The 17,358-nt window shown below is 35.9% G+C and overlaps 2 protein-coding genes across 3 annotated transcripts in view; both read left to right on the top strand.

Moving 5' to 3' along the window:
- SSH2 (slingshot protein phosphatase 2) overlaps nucleotides 1–17,358 on the top strand; it is a 244,035-nt gene that overhangs the window by 21,650 nt on the left and 205,027 nt on the right. The gene's annotated exons all lie outside the window — the stretch shown is intronic.
- Nucleotides 8,386–9,263, top strand: LOC129504968 (histone H2A.Z). The gene has a single exon (XM_055317880.1). The coding sequence runs from the start codon at nucleotides 8,504–8,506 to the stop codon at nucleotides 8,888–8,890; it is 387 nt and encodes a 128-aa protein (XP_055173855.1). The 5' UTR covers nucleotides 8,386–8,503; the 3' UTR covers nucleotides 8,891–9,263.

Below are 17,358 nucleotides of genomic sequence, written 5' to 3'. Positions count from 1 at the left end.
TAAACAAAGGAGGAAAATCTTGTTTTAAGGTGACTCATAAATAGTGATGTAGTATGTTAGTAACAGGGTGGTGTTTCTTTGCTCAATATGAGCACTAGTAATAACAGATGCTGGCAACTTTCCCATAGAATTTAATTCATATTTGGAATTAAATTCTTAGGAATCTGTGTATACAGGGACCTTGTTCCACAAATTCTTAATAGTAAGAATGGTTAAGTATCATTGTTATGTGAGTGACCATGGGAATTTAAGGTGTGGCATTGATAATACAGAGTTATAATTAGCTTATACTTTTAAAACTTTAAATATCTCTCAATCTTTCTTACCTGTGATTATTTTTCTCCTATTGTCCTTGGGGACCCATTCTTCTATGATTGGATGATTTACTCATTTACAGTTAATTAAATTCAGCTACTGAGTCTTATTGTATTTTTTTTTAAATCTTACTGTGGTCATGGAACTAGGTCTAATGGAAATTTGATTTTGATACCTTTATAGTGGTACAGATATTACCGTCATACCTGGAAATACTGTTTGCTAGTAAAAAAAGGGGGCAGGTATGGATAACTGGAAAGATATATAGACATTTATTTATGTAGTTGTAGAGATTTAGAGATTTTTATGGTTTTCTTTTAAAGAGATTGTATTGAAACTTAAACTCAAGACATTTTTACAGTAAAGAAAAATACAATTTTAATAATCTAAAGCTAAGAGAAGTTTGCAGAAACTTTTAACAAAAACTTTCGGGAGGATTGAAACATGATTATGATTTTGGCAGGATTAATGCATTTTGACTGTAATTGATTGGCAGTCTTATCTTTGAGTGAATTAAAGAGTTATTAAATGTAAGAAAATGTTTAAGGGCAGAAGTTGATGAAAAATAGCAAATTGGGTTTTGGACCTCAGTTTTTTCTTTATTTATTTGGAAGATTTCAGTTAGTTAAGGAGTTCCAGGATATAGAGTAATAAGACTAGTTCCTTTGACAAGCATAACAGAGCTTGTATATTTGAAGCACTATTGTCTAGTTCCTAAAGAAGGTAGGCAACATGCTTGTGCAAATAATACAGTATTCACTTAGCATCTTTGAAACCTCTTTTTTGGCTTTGCCCTCAATTCTTTTAAATATCTCCAAGGGTGGCAAATCTTCCTTTGAAGGTAAATTTGATTTTTGGCAATTGCCAGAAAAATTTGTATCCATATCTGATGATTATTAATTCACCAAACCAAAACATCTTAATTGAGTATCTTTCATATTTCAGGCCCTTGGGGTACAAGAATGTCTGAAATAATCTGTCCCTGCCTTCAGAGCTGTGGGACAATATTTGGTGCATAATCTTGGGGCCGATAGCACATCTGTGCTTGTCTGACTTGTGCAAGAGTTTTGGCAGAGAGATAACAGGGAAGGGAGCCCTAAGCCCTGGAGCCTAATTCACAAAATTAATAATTTCAGTCAAAGAAAGAAAGGCAAAAGGGGCATCTGGGTGGCTCAGTCTGTTAGGCATCCGACTCGGTATTGGCTCAGGTCATGATCTCAGAGTTGTGAAATCGAGCCACCCCCACCCCCACCACCCACCATCCGGCTCTGCACTGGGCATGGAGCCTGCTTAAGAGTCTCTCCCTCTACTTCTGCCCCTTCTCTCTCCCCCCCTCACTGCTGTTCCTCCCTCCTTCCCTCCCTTTCTTCCTCTTTAATAAAAAGAAAGGAAGGAAGAAAGGAAGGAAGGAAGGAAGGAAGGAAGGAAGGAAGGAAGGAAAGAAAGAAAGAAAGAAAGAAAGAAAGAAAGAAAGAAAGAAAGAAAGAAAGAAAATGAAAATAGACTTGTCTACCAGATAGTAAGATAAATTTTTATGAATCAGGAACTGGCTTAAGCATTGTTTCCAAGCAGATAGTCCCAAAATGTTTCAAGTAGCAGGATATCATAGAGCCTCTCAAAATGACTATTTGGAAAGAATGTTCATTTAAAAATATACCTTCTGTTTTATTGGTTAAAAAAGAGACTTTCATTACTTTATTATTTTATATGTTTAGGTTGAATTCTTTATTTTTGCCTTGAGAGACATTTTCAAAAAGTATTCACCATGTAAATTAATGTAGATTTTGTCTATTGATTCCAACCACTTACTTACCTTTTTTTTTGGGGGGGGGGTGGACGGTTAAACAAGACAGTCTTTTTTCCCAGCAAATTTGAGGGGGAGGGAGGGAGCATGAGGTAGTAAAACTGAAATATTTTTAAGCTGATCCATCTCAGAGACAGTAGTTAAAATTAGATACTTGCCTCCCCTTAAAGATGTTAAATGATAGATACAGCCTTCAGAATGAAAAGAACAAATTATTGAGGTTGTTTTTTGTTTTTTGTTTTTTAGGGGAACAGGAAGTGGATGGTAGACAAGGTGAATTTGTAATTTATTATCTAAACCAGGAAAATAATGAGAATCAAAGTCATCAGTTCATTGTACAACAGATGTTAACTGGAATGTGCAAATGAGGATATATAATGAACCTAGTGATAGAACTAGAATTTATCTTGATATTATTAGGTGAGTTTTTCACTGAGGGGGAAAATAGTTTATTTGTAATTTGTTCCCATTATATTATTTTGAAACCACCTCACCTAAGTTAGTTATTTCTTTCTCTGTTTTCTCTTAGAATTTTACACACGCACAAATATAGCATTATATTGAGATTATTTATTTAAGGGTCAGCCTGCCTCAGAGGTCAGGAGCTTTTCTTGTTCATTTCTGTGACCCCCTTAGTATCTGGAATATAAAAAAATATGTAATAAATATATGACAGTGAAGGAATGTTAATCTTATTTAATTATAGACTTCCTAATTACTAAAATAAAACTGTTCTGGAGCTGATGATTTTACCTAACCAACTTGAATGTATTGCTTGTATTTTATAGTATTAAATAGGTGGAGAATGAATATTTAAATTTATAGACTGTGTTTTACATTTGTTATAGAGAAAATATAAAGACTGGGAATGAAATGACATATAATTAAACTAATGAAAAAGACCATTTAGAATTAACCAGCAGTAAAGTGGATAGGAGTGTGGTTGAACTGACTTTATGAACAGAAGAATAGAATGTCCAGAGACAAGACAGTATGACCATTTGTAGAAATACAGGTGATTTGATTTGACTGGAGTGGAGAGTATATCAGGATGGAACATGGAGGGAGATGAGGTATAAGAGGCTAGATCATTAGGAGCCTCAAATGATAGGTTAGGAGATTGAATTTTATCCTGAAAATCATGAGAACATATTGAAGAATTTTAAGCAAAAGAGTAATGTGATCAGATTTTACACTTTAGAAAGGTAGCTATCTGAAAATATATTGGAAGGAAGTCAGAGATATAATTAGTAAATTGACGGGCAGAGGGAAGAATGTGTATGAATGTGAATACGTACTGCTTCAGTGTTTCAGGTCTGGGCAGCTGGTTAGAGAGTAGTGATATTCATCTAGCTAAAGAGTAGAGGGGCCATTTAGAAGGTAGGATGGGGATGTGCCTCTTGAGTTAGAGATATATTTGAAACAACCAAGGGAAATTCCTAAATTGGATAGATATATTTGTTGCTCAGCAAGGAGATCTAGCTGGAGACAGAGAAAGTGATCGTGACTACTTATTGAATTTTTGTTTAAATGTGTAAATAATTTCTAAATATCTGTGGTAAATTCTTTATATTACGTCATTTAGTCCTATAAATAGTTACCATTATTCCCACTTTATGGATTAGGAAACCAGAATCCAAGGCTATACAGTAAGTGGCAGAGTCACTTGTTGACTCTAAGTCCAGATCAAAACCATGAGTATGTGATTGAGTGATTAGGATGAATGTATAGGGTGGAGAGTAAGTGGAGAACTGAGAGGTGACTAAGATACTAAATGAGTGAAGCACTAAAAGTGGACTTTTGAGGAACTTGGACATTTGAGAGGCTAGTAGAGGAAGAAGATCTTGCAGATAAGACTGGAAAAGAAAATCAAGAGTAATGGTATTCAAATTATGTTCCTCAATTAATTTGTCATATAACATGGTTCTTTAAAAGGGAAGGAAGGGTTCTAGAGTCAAGTAAGTTTGGGAAACACTGCAGAACTCCATCTTGTAGAGTTAGAATGAACACCGTATTGATATGAGAAATCTGAGAAATCTTATAGTAAGGAAACCTGCTTAACTTAATACCACATTTCCCAAACCATTTGATCATAAGCCTCATCCCTCTTCCCCTCTTTTTTTGTGCATACATCCCATTGACATCCCGAAACTGAAGAATTCAAGTGAGTGTGGCATCACAGACTATAAGCAAAGAGGGAATTTCAGGAAGGAAGTGGTCACTGTTGGATCATATGTCTTAGAGAGGTCAACAGAGTAGAACAAGTAGGCATTTGTTGACTTTGGAAGTTAGGGCACTAGTGACCTATGTGGGAGCAGTTATGGTGGAGTGGGTAGTCAGAAGACCATTGTATTGCAGCAGGTTAAAATATAAATGAGTGGTAAGGAAGGGGAGGAAGCAAGCAGAGATCTTTCTTTCTTTCATTCTCTCTTTTTCTTTTCTTTTTATTGAAATTCAATTAATTAACATATAATTAATTGTATGGTTTCAGAGATAGAGGTCAGTGATTCATCTGTCTTATATAATACCCAGTGCTCATTGCATCATATGCCCTCTTAATGTCCATCACCCAGGTACCCCATTTCCCTACCCACTTCCCCTCCAGTGACCCTCAGTTTGTTTCCTGTGATTAAGAGTTTCTTATGGTTTATCACCCTCTCTGATTTCATCTTGTTTTATTTTTTTTTGTCTCTTCCCTATGATCCTCTGTTTTGTTTCTTAAATTCCACATATGAGTAAGATCATATGATAATTATCTTTCTCTAGTTAACTTATTTCACTTAGCATAATGCTCTCTAGTTCCACCCATGTCGTTGGAAATGGCAAGATTTCATTTTTTTGTGATGGCTGAGTAGTATTCATTGGATATATGCCCCACACCTTTATCCATTCATCTGTTGAGGGACATCAGTGCTCTTTCCATAGTTTGGCTATTCTGGACATAGCTGCTATAAACATTGTGCAGGTGCCCCTTCGGATCATTACATTTGTATCTTTGTAGTAAATACCTAGTAGTGCAATTGCTGGGTCATAGGGTAGCTCTGTTTTCAATTATTCAAGGGACCTCCATACTGTTTTCCACAGTGGCTGCACTAGTTTTACCAACAGTGTAAGAGGGTTCCCCTTTCAAGCAGAGACTGTTCTTTCCAAAACCTTGTCTCTGAAGGAGAGGAGAAGAAAGTAACTAGAGGAGAGTGTGGGATGAAAGAAGGGCCCTTTTGTGTTATTTGGGAGATTTGAGAATATTTCTCTGCTGAGAGGAAGAAGTCCTTTGGCAAGAAAAGGGGTCAAGATATGGTAGGGAAGAGCAGATGATTCATGGAGCAAGATTCTAGAGGAGATGGGAGGAGGGAGGTTCCAGAGGACAGATGGGGAGATTAGCTTTGGAGTGGAGTCATTACACTGAGTTCTAATACAGTAATATCCTTAGGGGCTTCTTTTTCTAGTAGGAATGTGCTCTTGGTATTTGTGTTTGTGTCTACATTTTATAGCTTTAATGGATCCTCTTCCTTATTGTCAGCTGTCACTTCCTGCTTCCTCTATAGTAGTTCTTTACTTCCACTAATTTGCTGCTTTGTATCCTCTTCCAACTAGAAAACCAGGAAATCAAGCTTCGCAGAGTTGAATAGGAAGTAACAGTAAAGGGCAGCCTGGTGCCTCAGCCATTTTGCGCTGCCTTCAGCCCAGGGCATGATCCTGGAGACCTGGGATCGAGTCCTATGTAGGGGTCTCTGCATGGAACCTGCTTCTCCCTCTGCCTGTGTCTCTGCCTCTCTCTCTCTCTCTCATGAATAAATAAAATCTTTTTTTTTTTTAAAGGAAGTAACAGTAAATAAACTGAAGGTCTAAAAAGCATGCTACTCTCTACCACCAAGGGATGGGCTTATAAGCTTTGGGACGTATCTTGTCTGTAGAATCCCTTTTTTTATGAGGTGTTAGGGTGGAGCTGCTTTCAAATTTCTACATTTAAAAAAAATATATTTCATTTATTTATTCATTCATGAGAGAGACAGAGAGAGAGGCAGAGACATAGGCAGAGGGAGAAGCAGACTCCCTGCAGGAAGCCTGTTGCAGAACCTCCCCGGACCCTGGGATCACAACCTGAGCCAAAGGCAGACGTTCAACCACTGAACCACCGAGGTGCCCCTCAAATTTCTACATTTAACAGATAGAAATACTAGATAAAGACTTCTAGGAAGTCTTTTTTTTTAATGTAATATATATTTACTATTGAAAATGTCTACTATCTCCTTATTTCTCAGCTTTTTTAAATTCTAAAAGCCATTTTTTTTCATTTTAGAAAGAAGCTTCTTGATGGGGCCTCTGGGTGGCTCAGTCAGTTAAATTCTTAGTGTGAGGTAGGAACCAACTTCTTTCATTTGCATGTGGCTATCCTTTTGTCTCAGCACCATTTATTTGCTTGAAAAACTAGACTCAATTTTTATATAAAACTATTCACTCTTTTAAGCTAGAAGGATGGAAGTTACCTATGAAAGTATATGAATTATTTCAATTTTCTTTCTTTATAATTACTTTTTCTACTACTTACGTGGTTAAGATTGCTGCTAAGAAAAAAGAAAGATTGCTGCTAAGACTATAGAAATTTAAGCCATCAAAATATTTGGTTTGTAAAAATTACTAGATTTTTATTTTGCATTCATAAAGATCCTACCCCAAAGAGTTACCTAATTTCCAAGTTGTCTCTGCCATAGAACTGAATCTTATTTATAAAGCTCCAACTCTTGTTTCTTGGATTTTGGAGAGAAAGGAGTACACTTAATGTCTGATTCTTTTCAAAGTTCTTTCTAATCATTCTGTGGGACCATGAAGACTTCCCACTCGTGAGCTTCATGGAGGTAGGCTTTTTCTTGCTGGTATCTATCAGTTTCTATGGTGAGGTCAAGTGCAATGTCTAATCACAATTTCCTTCATTAACTTTACACATACTAACCTATAAAGCTATTATGCATTTTATAAGATTATACTAATTCTTATAAAAGGTAAGGAAGGAAATGTTTTCTTCACATTAAATCACAAAGCTGAAAATACTTCTTTTTTTTCCTAAAATTATTATTTAGTAATAGAATCTCCTAACCTCCAGTATAGATGACCATTTAAAAATAGGTCTTATTCCCTGTGCTACCATGACCAGAAAGTTCTTCTCTCCAAAGAGAAAGAAGTAAGAATAATGAACATTTACTGAGCACTTACTCTTTGCCAGGCACTGAGCTCTTTTAAGTATGTTGTCCTTACAACAACCTTCTGAGAATAGGTATTGTTATCACCCATATTTTACAAAAGAGGAAATTGAGGGACCCATAAAGGGTAGAACAGAGTCAGAATCCAGGCAGTTGACTTCAGAGCCTTAACAGTTCATGCAAAATATTGGCCTACCTTATTTTTCTTGTCTTAAACTCCAGTCTTGAATTCCGTATCATTTTTGGTGGGCCTAGGAAAGAGGATCTAGGAAATACACTCCAAATGCCTTGTATTTGTTGGTTTTTCTACTAAAGCCCAAGCTTATTCTCCATTAATCCTCATTAAACAATTCCATAATGATAATATCCCAAATGTACAAAAGTCTCCATTTGTGCTCCAAGACTTTTTTTTTTTATATTTGTAAATGTATTTTATGGTTATAGCTTGATTTTATAATATTAATTAATTACTGCTCCTGGGTATTACATTGTTACTGAAATATCCATAGGAATATTATCAAGTAAAACAGGTGGCTTCAGAGTAACACAAATTACACAGTGTGAGAGAAATTATATTGGCCTGATAAGAGAACCATTCATCTGGCTTTGCTACCATATAACTCTCTGGGCTTGGCCAGTCTCCTCATCTATCTGGCCCTAGTTTTCTCATCTGAGAAATAAGAGTTGAATGATTCCCTAAGGTTCTGTTCAGTTTTAGCATTCAGAGGTACTGTATACTCTTGGTAAAGTATCTTCAGACCCATGGATAGAAGTTGAAGTAGTACTATAATTGGGTTTTATTCCTTGGGATTTTATGGTAATTACTGGCAGGCAGGCAGAATAGGATGAGAGATAATTCTGTTAATTGATATCTGGATCCATGGAGTAGAAATCCCTTCCCTACACAGGAAGTATGATTTACATGCTATGTCTTAGAAATGTAGTTTTAGATGCTCTTAGTGTTGTATTAGGATTTGGCTGAAGATTGTAAAAGGCTTGAATAAATTTTCTAAAGACTTAATAATACATTAGTGACTAAAATTAGAATTTTTAAAACTTGGCTTTAAAATAATTCTTAAAGGCAGTTTGAATCGCGGTGCGACGGAGGAGTGGGCGGTGGGATCTCGCTGGCTGTCTGGCTAGTCCTTTCTCTGCCTTGCTTGTTTGAGCTTCAGCAGAATTCGAAATGGCTGGCGGTAAGGCTGGGAAGGACTCCGGAAAGGCCAAGACAAAGGCGGTTTCCCGCTCACAGAGAGCCGGCTTGCAGTTCCCGGTGGGCCGTATTCATCGACACCTGAAATCTAGGACGACCAGTCATGGACGTGTGGGCGCGACTGCCGCTGTGTACAGCGCAGCCATCCTGGAGTACCTCACCGCAGAGGTACTTGAATTGGCAGGAAATGCATCGAAAGACTTGAAGGTAAAGCGTATTACCCCTCGTCACTTGCAACTTGCTATTCGTGGAGACGAAGAATTGGATTCCCTCATCAAGGCTACAATTGCTGGTGGTGGTGTTATTCCACACATCCACAAATCTCTGATTGGGAAGAAAGGACAACAGAAGACTGTTTAAAGGATGCCTGGATTCCTTATTATCTCAGGACTCTAAATACTCTTAACAGCTGTCCAGTGTTGGTGATTCCAGTGGACTGTATCTCTGTGAAAAACACAATTTTGCCTTTTTGTAATTCTATTTGAGCAAGTTGGAAGTTTAATTAGCTTTCCAACCAACCAAATTTCTGCATTCGAGTCTTAACCATATTTAAGTGTTACTGTGGCTTCAAAGAAGCTATTGATTCTGAAGTAGTGGGTTTTGATTGAGTTGACTGTTTTTAAAAAACTGTTTGGATTTTAATTGTGATGCAGAAGTTATAGTAACAAACATTTGGTTTTGTACAGACATTATTTCCACTCCAGTGGATAAGCTCAATGAAGGTCATATCCCAAAAAAAAAAAAAATAATTCTTAAAAATGGACCTTTTGGTACAGTGGTAAGAATAGGAAGAGAGATGTGGGATGAAGGATAATTTAGGATCCAGATTTAGTTTTGGCCTGGGAAACTGACAGTGGCTTCTAGAATATGCTTCCTTGTTTATTTTTCAGTATGCTGTAACCAATAAACCCTTAATAATAATAGTAATTGGGGCTCCTGGGTGGCTCAGTCGGCTCAGATCATGAACCCAGGGTCCTGAGATCGAGCCCCACATCAGGCTCCCTGCACAGGGGGGAGCCTGCTTCTCCCTCTGTCTCTGCCTGATGCTCTTCCTTCTTGTGTGTCCGCGCGCTCTCTCTCTCTGTCAAATAAATAAATAAATAAATAAATAAATAAATAAATAAATAAATAAATAAATAAAATTAAAAAATAATAATAGTAACTACCATTCTTATGTACTGTGCATGGTAGCTTTGACAAGAGATCTGTAAATCTATATGAAACCTATTGAAGGATATAAAAGAAAACCCAAGTAGAGGAATATCCCTTAAATAGAAGACTTAATATTGCAAAGATACTATTTGTAACCAAATTAATTTATACCTTTTGTAAAATGTAATTTTATTTATTAAATTTTTTAGAGTATGCTGTATGCCCATCATGGTGCTTGAACTCATTACCCTGAGATCAAGAGTTACATACTCTACCTACTGGGAGCTGCTCCTAGTTTATATCCAGTCAGTATCCAATAGGCTTTCTCTCGGAACTTGATAAGCTGATTCTAAAATTTATGTAGGGGATGCCTGGGTGGCTCAGCAGTTGAGTGTCTGCCTTTGGTTCAGGGCGTGATCCCAGAGTCCCGGGATGGAGTCCCACATCGGCTTCCCTGCTTGGAGCCTGCTTTTCCCTCTGCCTGTGTCTCTGTTTCTCTCTCTCTCTCTCTCTCTCTCTCTCTCTCTCTCTCTCTCTCCCCCTGTGTGTGTGTGTGTGTGATTAATAAATAAAATCTTTAAGGAACTCCTGAGTGGCTGAGCAGTTGAATGTCTGCCCTTGGCTCAGGGTGTGGTCCTGGTGCAGGGGTTGAGTCCCACATAGGCTTCCTGCGAGGAGCCTGCTTCTCTTTCTGTCTGTGTCGCTGCCTCTCTCTTTCATGAATAAATAAATAAAATATTTTTTAAAATAAATAAATAAGCAAAATCTTTGAAAAAATAAAAATTTATGTGGAAGAGAAAATGCTCAAGCATTTAAAATATTTTTAAATAAGAGAGTGAGAGAAGATGTACTCTAGCAGATATCAAAATGTATTATAAACCATTACTAAAGCAATATAGATTAATGGAACAGATACAGATCTATGTATATATTTGGATAGAAATGATGTTTCAAACCAGGGGGATAGGAAGAACTACAGCTGGAGTTGGTAATAAGCTTTCTAAAAGGTAAAAAAGTAGAGCCCCACGTTACCCCTATCTCAAAAATAAATCCCAGATGGATTATAGGCCTAAACATTTTTTAAATACATAAAGTTATTAGAAGAAAGATATAGGAAAGTATATTTATGATGTTGTGAAAGGAAAGATATTCTTAAGTCACAAAACACAAAAACCTAAAAAATGAATAAATTTGACTATATCAAAATGTAAATTCTAATATGAAATAGCATAATTACATTAAAAAAGCAATAATTGAGAAATATTTGTAATATATATAGCAAACATTTTATATTAAAGATATAAAAAGAATTCCTATAAATAATGTAAAAATACTTAAAAGGAAAAGTAAACAAATTCATAGAAGAGGGAATAAAAATGACCAATAAGAAAATATGTTCAATTTCATCAGTAATTAGAGAAATTTAAAAATAAGATAAAATTTTCACTCATTGGGTTAGGAAAAATATTTAATGTGAAAAATATCCAGTATGATGAGGAAATAGGGAAAGATATTTTCATAAACAGTTGGTAGACATATAAATTGATACAGGTACTTTGGAGGGAAATTTGGCAGTATCTATTAAAATTTAAAATACTTGTGCCTCATGACTCAGAAGGCCCTTTTCTTGGTATCTACCCTAGAAAAACTTCTTATATGTAACAGAAGCATCTGCCACAGAATGATTGTTGTAGTGTTGTTGGTAATAGCAAAACAAGGCAAAACAAAACCAAAAACCCTAAATATCCATTAATAGGGCACTGAGGGGGGCACTTGATGGGATGAGCACTGGGTATTATTCTATATGTTGGCAAATTGAACACCAATAAAAAATAAATTTATAAAAAAAATCAACATTGAAGACATTTGAGAAATCTTTATCATCTCTGCAGAGATGCCTTCAAATGCGTAATGGCTGTGTTGATGCTTTTTTTTTTAATTTTCATTTTTCTGGAATAAATTCCCAGGAGTGCTAAAAAATAATAATAATAGGGGAATGCTTAAATAAACTCTGGAACACTATGCAGTGCTAAAGGGTGGGATAAACCTGTATGTAGGTAGGTTGAGTCCAGTCTTGTTCATTCTCTAGACTCTAAAGGTCAGTTGATAAATCCTTGATTTCAAATGTGTTATGTTCATTTGATGGTAATGATATTAAGAGAAAGTAACATGACATATCAAAATAGATATACTGGAAAAAAAGGCAGTGAACTTTTTATTTTTATTTTTTATTTTTATTTATTTTATTTTATTTATTTATTCATGAGAGACACACACACACACACACAGAGAGAGAGAGAGAGAGAGAGAGAGAGAGGCAGAGACACAGGTAGAAGGAGAAGCAGGCTCCATGCAGGGAGCTGGACGTGGCTCTGATCCCCTGTCTCCTGGATCAGGCCCTGGGCTGAATGTGGCGCTAAACCGCTGAGCCACCGGGGCTGCCTGGCAGTGAACTTTTTAAGGGATTTTGGCAAGTGAGCCAGATTGCTTCCTAGGAATCTGGGAGGTTGTTTTGTTGACATTTCTAGCAGTAATGGCAGTGAGCGTGCCCCAAACATCATTTTCCAAAAATTAAAAATTATATTCTCATTTTAGTAAAAATTAAGAAAATGCATTGTATAGCTATTCAGGTGACAGGCAGATTTGATAGCTATGAACTAAGCTATATATGTATGTCCTAGAAGCCCCCAGCTATTGAATTCCATAACCAAACTTCATGCTTTACATCTTGAGAAGCCAATGATGTAATCTAATCTAAGTGGAGGTGTTTAATGTTTTTTTCTCATTGAAGCCTTTAAACGTTTGAGTTCCTTTTTGAGTTTTTAGGGAATTTCAAGTTCTAATTTCATCTCCCTGGTTTACTTATAAATATATTGTTATTAACAATGATATTGGGAAAATAAGAGCTGTAGATGGTTTACGATTTCCTAATTCCATTTAATATAAGAATTTTATGTCTCTTTCTCATTTTAAAACCATTTTACTATTAGATACTATAAGTTCTAGTTTCTAGTCTTAAACTAAAAAAAAAGGTTTAGGTGCACCTGGGTGGCTCAGTTGATAGGTGTCCCACTCTTGAATTTGGCTCAGGTCATGACATCAGGGTTCTCTCTCTCTCTCTCTTTCCCTCCCTCCCCCCATTCACTTGCACTTAATAAATAAATAAAAATTTAAGAATTCAGATTAATAAAATACTGTGAGGGCTATGCTGAACAGTTCTGCAGGCAGGATTCTTCCTGAGAGCCTCTGGTGTAAAGGAAAGAATGCTGGACCAGAAATGAAAGTCCTAGGTCTGGCATTAACTAGATGAGCAGTCTTGAACAGATCATTAGAACTCTCTCAACCTCAGTTCACTCATCTGTGTAAGCTGAACTAAATCCATTTGTAATGATCCTTTCAGTTTCTGAGAATTACTTTCTTTTATGTTAAGAAGCTTATTAAAAAAAAAAGAAGAGGCTTATAGTCTGGTGGCAGCAAACTAATTCACCTGTGTATATTTTCTGTCTCATTATTTCACTCCCAGGCAGTTGCTGTTTTACCTGTGTCACTAGCTTAGCAAGATTAGGACATAAATTGGAGGAGGCAAGGGATTCTGTGATACTTTGTGGAATTATGCTAGTTTCATTCATTAGATTGGCCAGAGTAACTTTGGCTCATGCAAGACTTATCGAGGAGAAGCTAGGATAGAAAATGTAGTGTGTAACATTATTTTACTTTAAATAACTTCACTTCAAAATCTGGGAAAAGAAACTTCCTCTGAGAATATTACTCCTTTGTACATATTAATTACTTCTCACAAAAGCTCAGTCAAGAAGGAAGGTGATAACTAGCTCCATTTTACAGTTACAAGTGGGAAAGTTCTCAACATTTACGAATTAAGTGGGCTGAGTTAATAGCACAATTATGGACTCCAGGATGAAGCCTGCATTCCATTTTGCCCCTCTAGAGTATTCATCCTGCTGCCTCTACCCAGACAGAATGCATATGTGTACTCTCCTCACATTTCCATATATATGTATCTTTGTATCTTTGAACCACGCCTGATTCAAACACCTCTCCTCCACAAAGCCATCCCTAATGCTTGAGCAGAAAGGATTTTTCTGTCTCACTATTTAACCAATCTTATAATTATTTTTTCCTTCTAGTACTAAATTGAAGGCTACTTATGGGTGGAATCCACACTAGATTTATCCTTACATATTGTGCGGCAGAGTATCCTTTGTAATAGGCACTCACAGTGATGTGTGATGGCTGGCTAGTCAGGTGCATATTGGACGGATGGATGGATAGATGGATGAATAAATGACTAGTGGGGTATTTTTCCTAGCAGCATGTGCATAAGTATATTAATTGTGGCTTTGCACTTGGTCTGCATTTTATTTTTTATTTGATCATCAAGAAAAAATTATTTTGTAACATTAAGTTTTTTAAAAAACATCCTTCATTTTTCTAACATCTTTAGGTGTCAAAACTTAGAATATCCAACATTCTATTTATGGCATTACTTACACCAGCTTTATTTTCATGGGCCTTGATTGGGACTTGGAAACAATGCATCTTGTTTTGATAACATTCTGATGGGCCAGAGGCCTCAAAAGGATATCACATGCTGTTGGAGCAGATGTAACAAAGAAAATGACAGACAGTTGATTCTCTTTGTTTCAAGTAGTGTCTCTCACTCTCTCTCTTTCTCTCATTAGGTTTAGTTTAATTCTGGAAGTATTTGTTAGCTTTAAGGACAAGTTATAATTTCCTTCCTCATATTTATTAAATCACAATAGCACCTAGTAGATACTTGACTAATATTGACATAAATGAACAGTGGAAAGCACTGTGACAAAGTAGGAACAGCATGCACTTCTGAGTAAGAAAACCTATTTTGAATATTGATTCTGACTCTTATACTCATCTTGGTAAATTACTTGAGTCCTATACCCTTATTTGTAAAATGGAAATGATAATAATTGTGAATTTTTAATACTTTTAGTTTTAAATATTCATCAGCATACATTCTGATTTCTTTTTATTTGGGAAGCATAGTCATCATATTTTAATTCTTAGACTTTTTTTTGGAATTTTAAAGCTAGAAAAAAAAAAACCCAAAACCCAGATACTTCTGCACACATTTTAAAAAATAAAATGTATAGACATGAAGTTTAGGGGACATTCATGTAATTTAGCCACCACTTTGTACAATTTATATAATTATGAAAAATGCTGTGCTTAAGATCTCCTATGATGACATCAGAAAATAAGCCAATCAGACTTTTCAATTGTTTACTTGCTGCTTTGAGCTTATTTTTCTGCCTAATCATAATTTATGTAGCTCAGATGATTGAGATCATGAGTATCCTCACCATTAATTTGTTTACTAGTTACAATCATAGTAGATACTAGTTATAATCATGCAATATACTTAGTAGGATGTGGCTAGATTTTCTCTTTTTTTTTGCATATGCCTTCTCTGATACCCATAATTAGTAATCATTTAAAATGCAAAATCTATAGTAGAAATCTGGAAGAAATTTGAATGCTGAGTAAGATAGTATGATGTATTGCACTCCAAGTTTTTTTTTAAATTTTTATTTATTTATGATAGTCACAGAGAGAGAGAGAGAGAGAGGCAGAGACACAGGCAGAGGGAGAAGCAGGCTCCATGCACCGGGAGCCCGACGTGGGATTCGATCCTGGGTCTCCAGGATCACGCCCTGGGTCAAAGGCAGACGCTCAACTGCTGAGCCACCCAGGCATCCTAGGATAATAAGCATTTATTTATTTATTTATTTGGATACAATGTCATATTACTTTTCAGAAAAATTTTACCATATTACACTCAAAGCCGTTGGTGTGCAAGTTCCTGTTCTTCTTTTCTTTAATAGTTTTAGAAAGGTTTATAGTCTCTTAATTTTGCCAGCCTGAAGGATGAAAATTGTATCCTTTCTATTTTACAGTTTTTATTAACTAATGGAGTAGGACATGTTTATTCTCTGATTTCTTTTTTAAAAAATCAAATGAATCAGAAAGCACTATTGTAGATAGAGTAGTATATCTTTATACTGGTGTGAAAAAGATTTGCTTGCAAATGGCTGCAAGGGAGTATATTTTCAAATCCTGTTATCTTGAGAGAATAGGTATAAACTTTCAATTCTACTAGAATATCTCAAGCTCTACCCAGTGTTCAGTACAACATTAACATTCTGGATCCAGTATTCCAGAACATAAATTTGCCAGTTCTCTGAAAACACTGGAACACAAATGGAAAATTCAATAGTCCTTCTTTAGTGACTTGCTTATGATCCACCAGTGGGCAAAATGCAGCAGGCAAGACTGCCAGCTGCTCTGCGTCTGCAAACATTTGTGCAGAACTAATTTTAATAGCAGATGTTGGGAATATTAAAAAAAAAAAAGCAACTCTCCTCTGAGAAAGTCAGACCTATCCTGTGACTTCTTAGATGCTCCATAACCCTGTTAGCCAGAGTTTCATTCCTAAAATTCCATATTTTGCTTCCCTTCTTTCTCATGTGAGAAGTTTTAGAAATGCTGAAGGGAATCTCACAATTTCAGAAAGTCTTGATACTACCTCAGTTTACCCCATATTTTGTTGTCATATTTAGAAGCCTGTATATAATTAGGGTTTACCTATGGAAGATCCTATTTTGACCTTTGGGGAATGCCCAGACTTCATTTATCCATCATAAGAAAGACTATTTCTTCATTTTCTGTTGAGATAAAAGTTACAGGTAATGAAGAGAGATTTTAAGAGGAAACTATTACTTTTATCAAATGGACAATGAAGATGTAATTCCAGCAGGAATTTGCTAAATCAGTGTCTGAATGATGGCATGTATGGATTTGGGGTTTATGACGCCAATATTCCATGTCATTAAAGGAGCTCACACAGGTCCAGATAGGTGCCTGCCTCTATGACATGTCAGTATCCTCACTCAGACATGTCGGAGTTTAATCAAATTTGTTTTTTTCTGGGGTTTGTTTATGCTGAAAGGATAAGTAAATTATTTCATTGTTATTATTTGATTTTTAAGTCTTCTTCCTCCGTTTCCCAGCCATGCTATTCTCCTCTTCACATACAACTAATTAACTAATATTATTAGTTTTCTGTGACTCTTTCTACATACTGTATGCTTATGTAGATAAGCAGTGTGTGTGTGTGTGTGCGCGCCTTTCTGCTCTTTTACTTTAATGGTACCACATTATACACAATACTTTTGCTTTTTTCCACCTAGTCTAACTTAGAAATATTCCATATTGGGATGCCTGGGTGGCTCAGCGGTTGAGTATCAAGCCCCACATTGGGCTCCCTGCTCAGTGGGGAGTCTGCTTCTCTCTGCCCCTCCCTCCTGTTCTGCTCTCTCTTGCTGTCTCTCGAATAAATAAAATCTTTAAAAAAATACAAAAACTAGCTAAAGACTGGGAGAAATGTTTGTCAAATATGTCTAACAAAGTTATTTGTATACAGAATATGTAAAGAATTCTTACAACTAAATAGGAAGATGAGAATAAAAAGTAGACAAAAGATTTGGATAGACCCTTCACCAAGAAAAGATATAGATAACAAATAAGCACATGAAAATATGCAGCCAGGTATACTATTTATTGAAGGAAAGATAAATAAAGTACAGATCATTATATAACATTAAAAGATGAAAACAAATACC

The sequence above is a fragment of the Nyctereutes procyonoides genome, unplaced genomic scaffold, assembly GCF_905146905.1.
Source record: "Nyctereutes procyonoides isolate TBG_1078 unplaced genomic scaffold, NYPRO_anot_genome, whole genome shotgun sequence".
Taxonomy (NCBI): Eukaryota; Metazoa; Chordata; class Mammalia; order Carnivora; family Canidae; genus Nyctereutes; species Nyctereutes procyonoides.
Note: the sequence above shows the minus strand (reverse complement) of the source record. Positions and strands in the feature narration are given on the sequence as shown.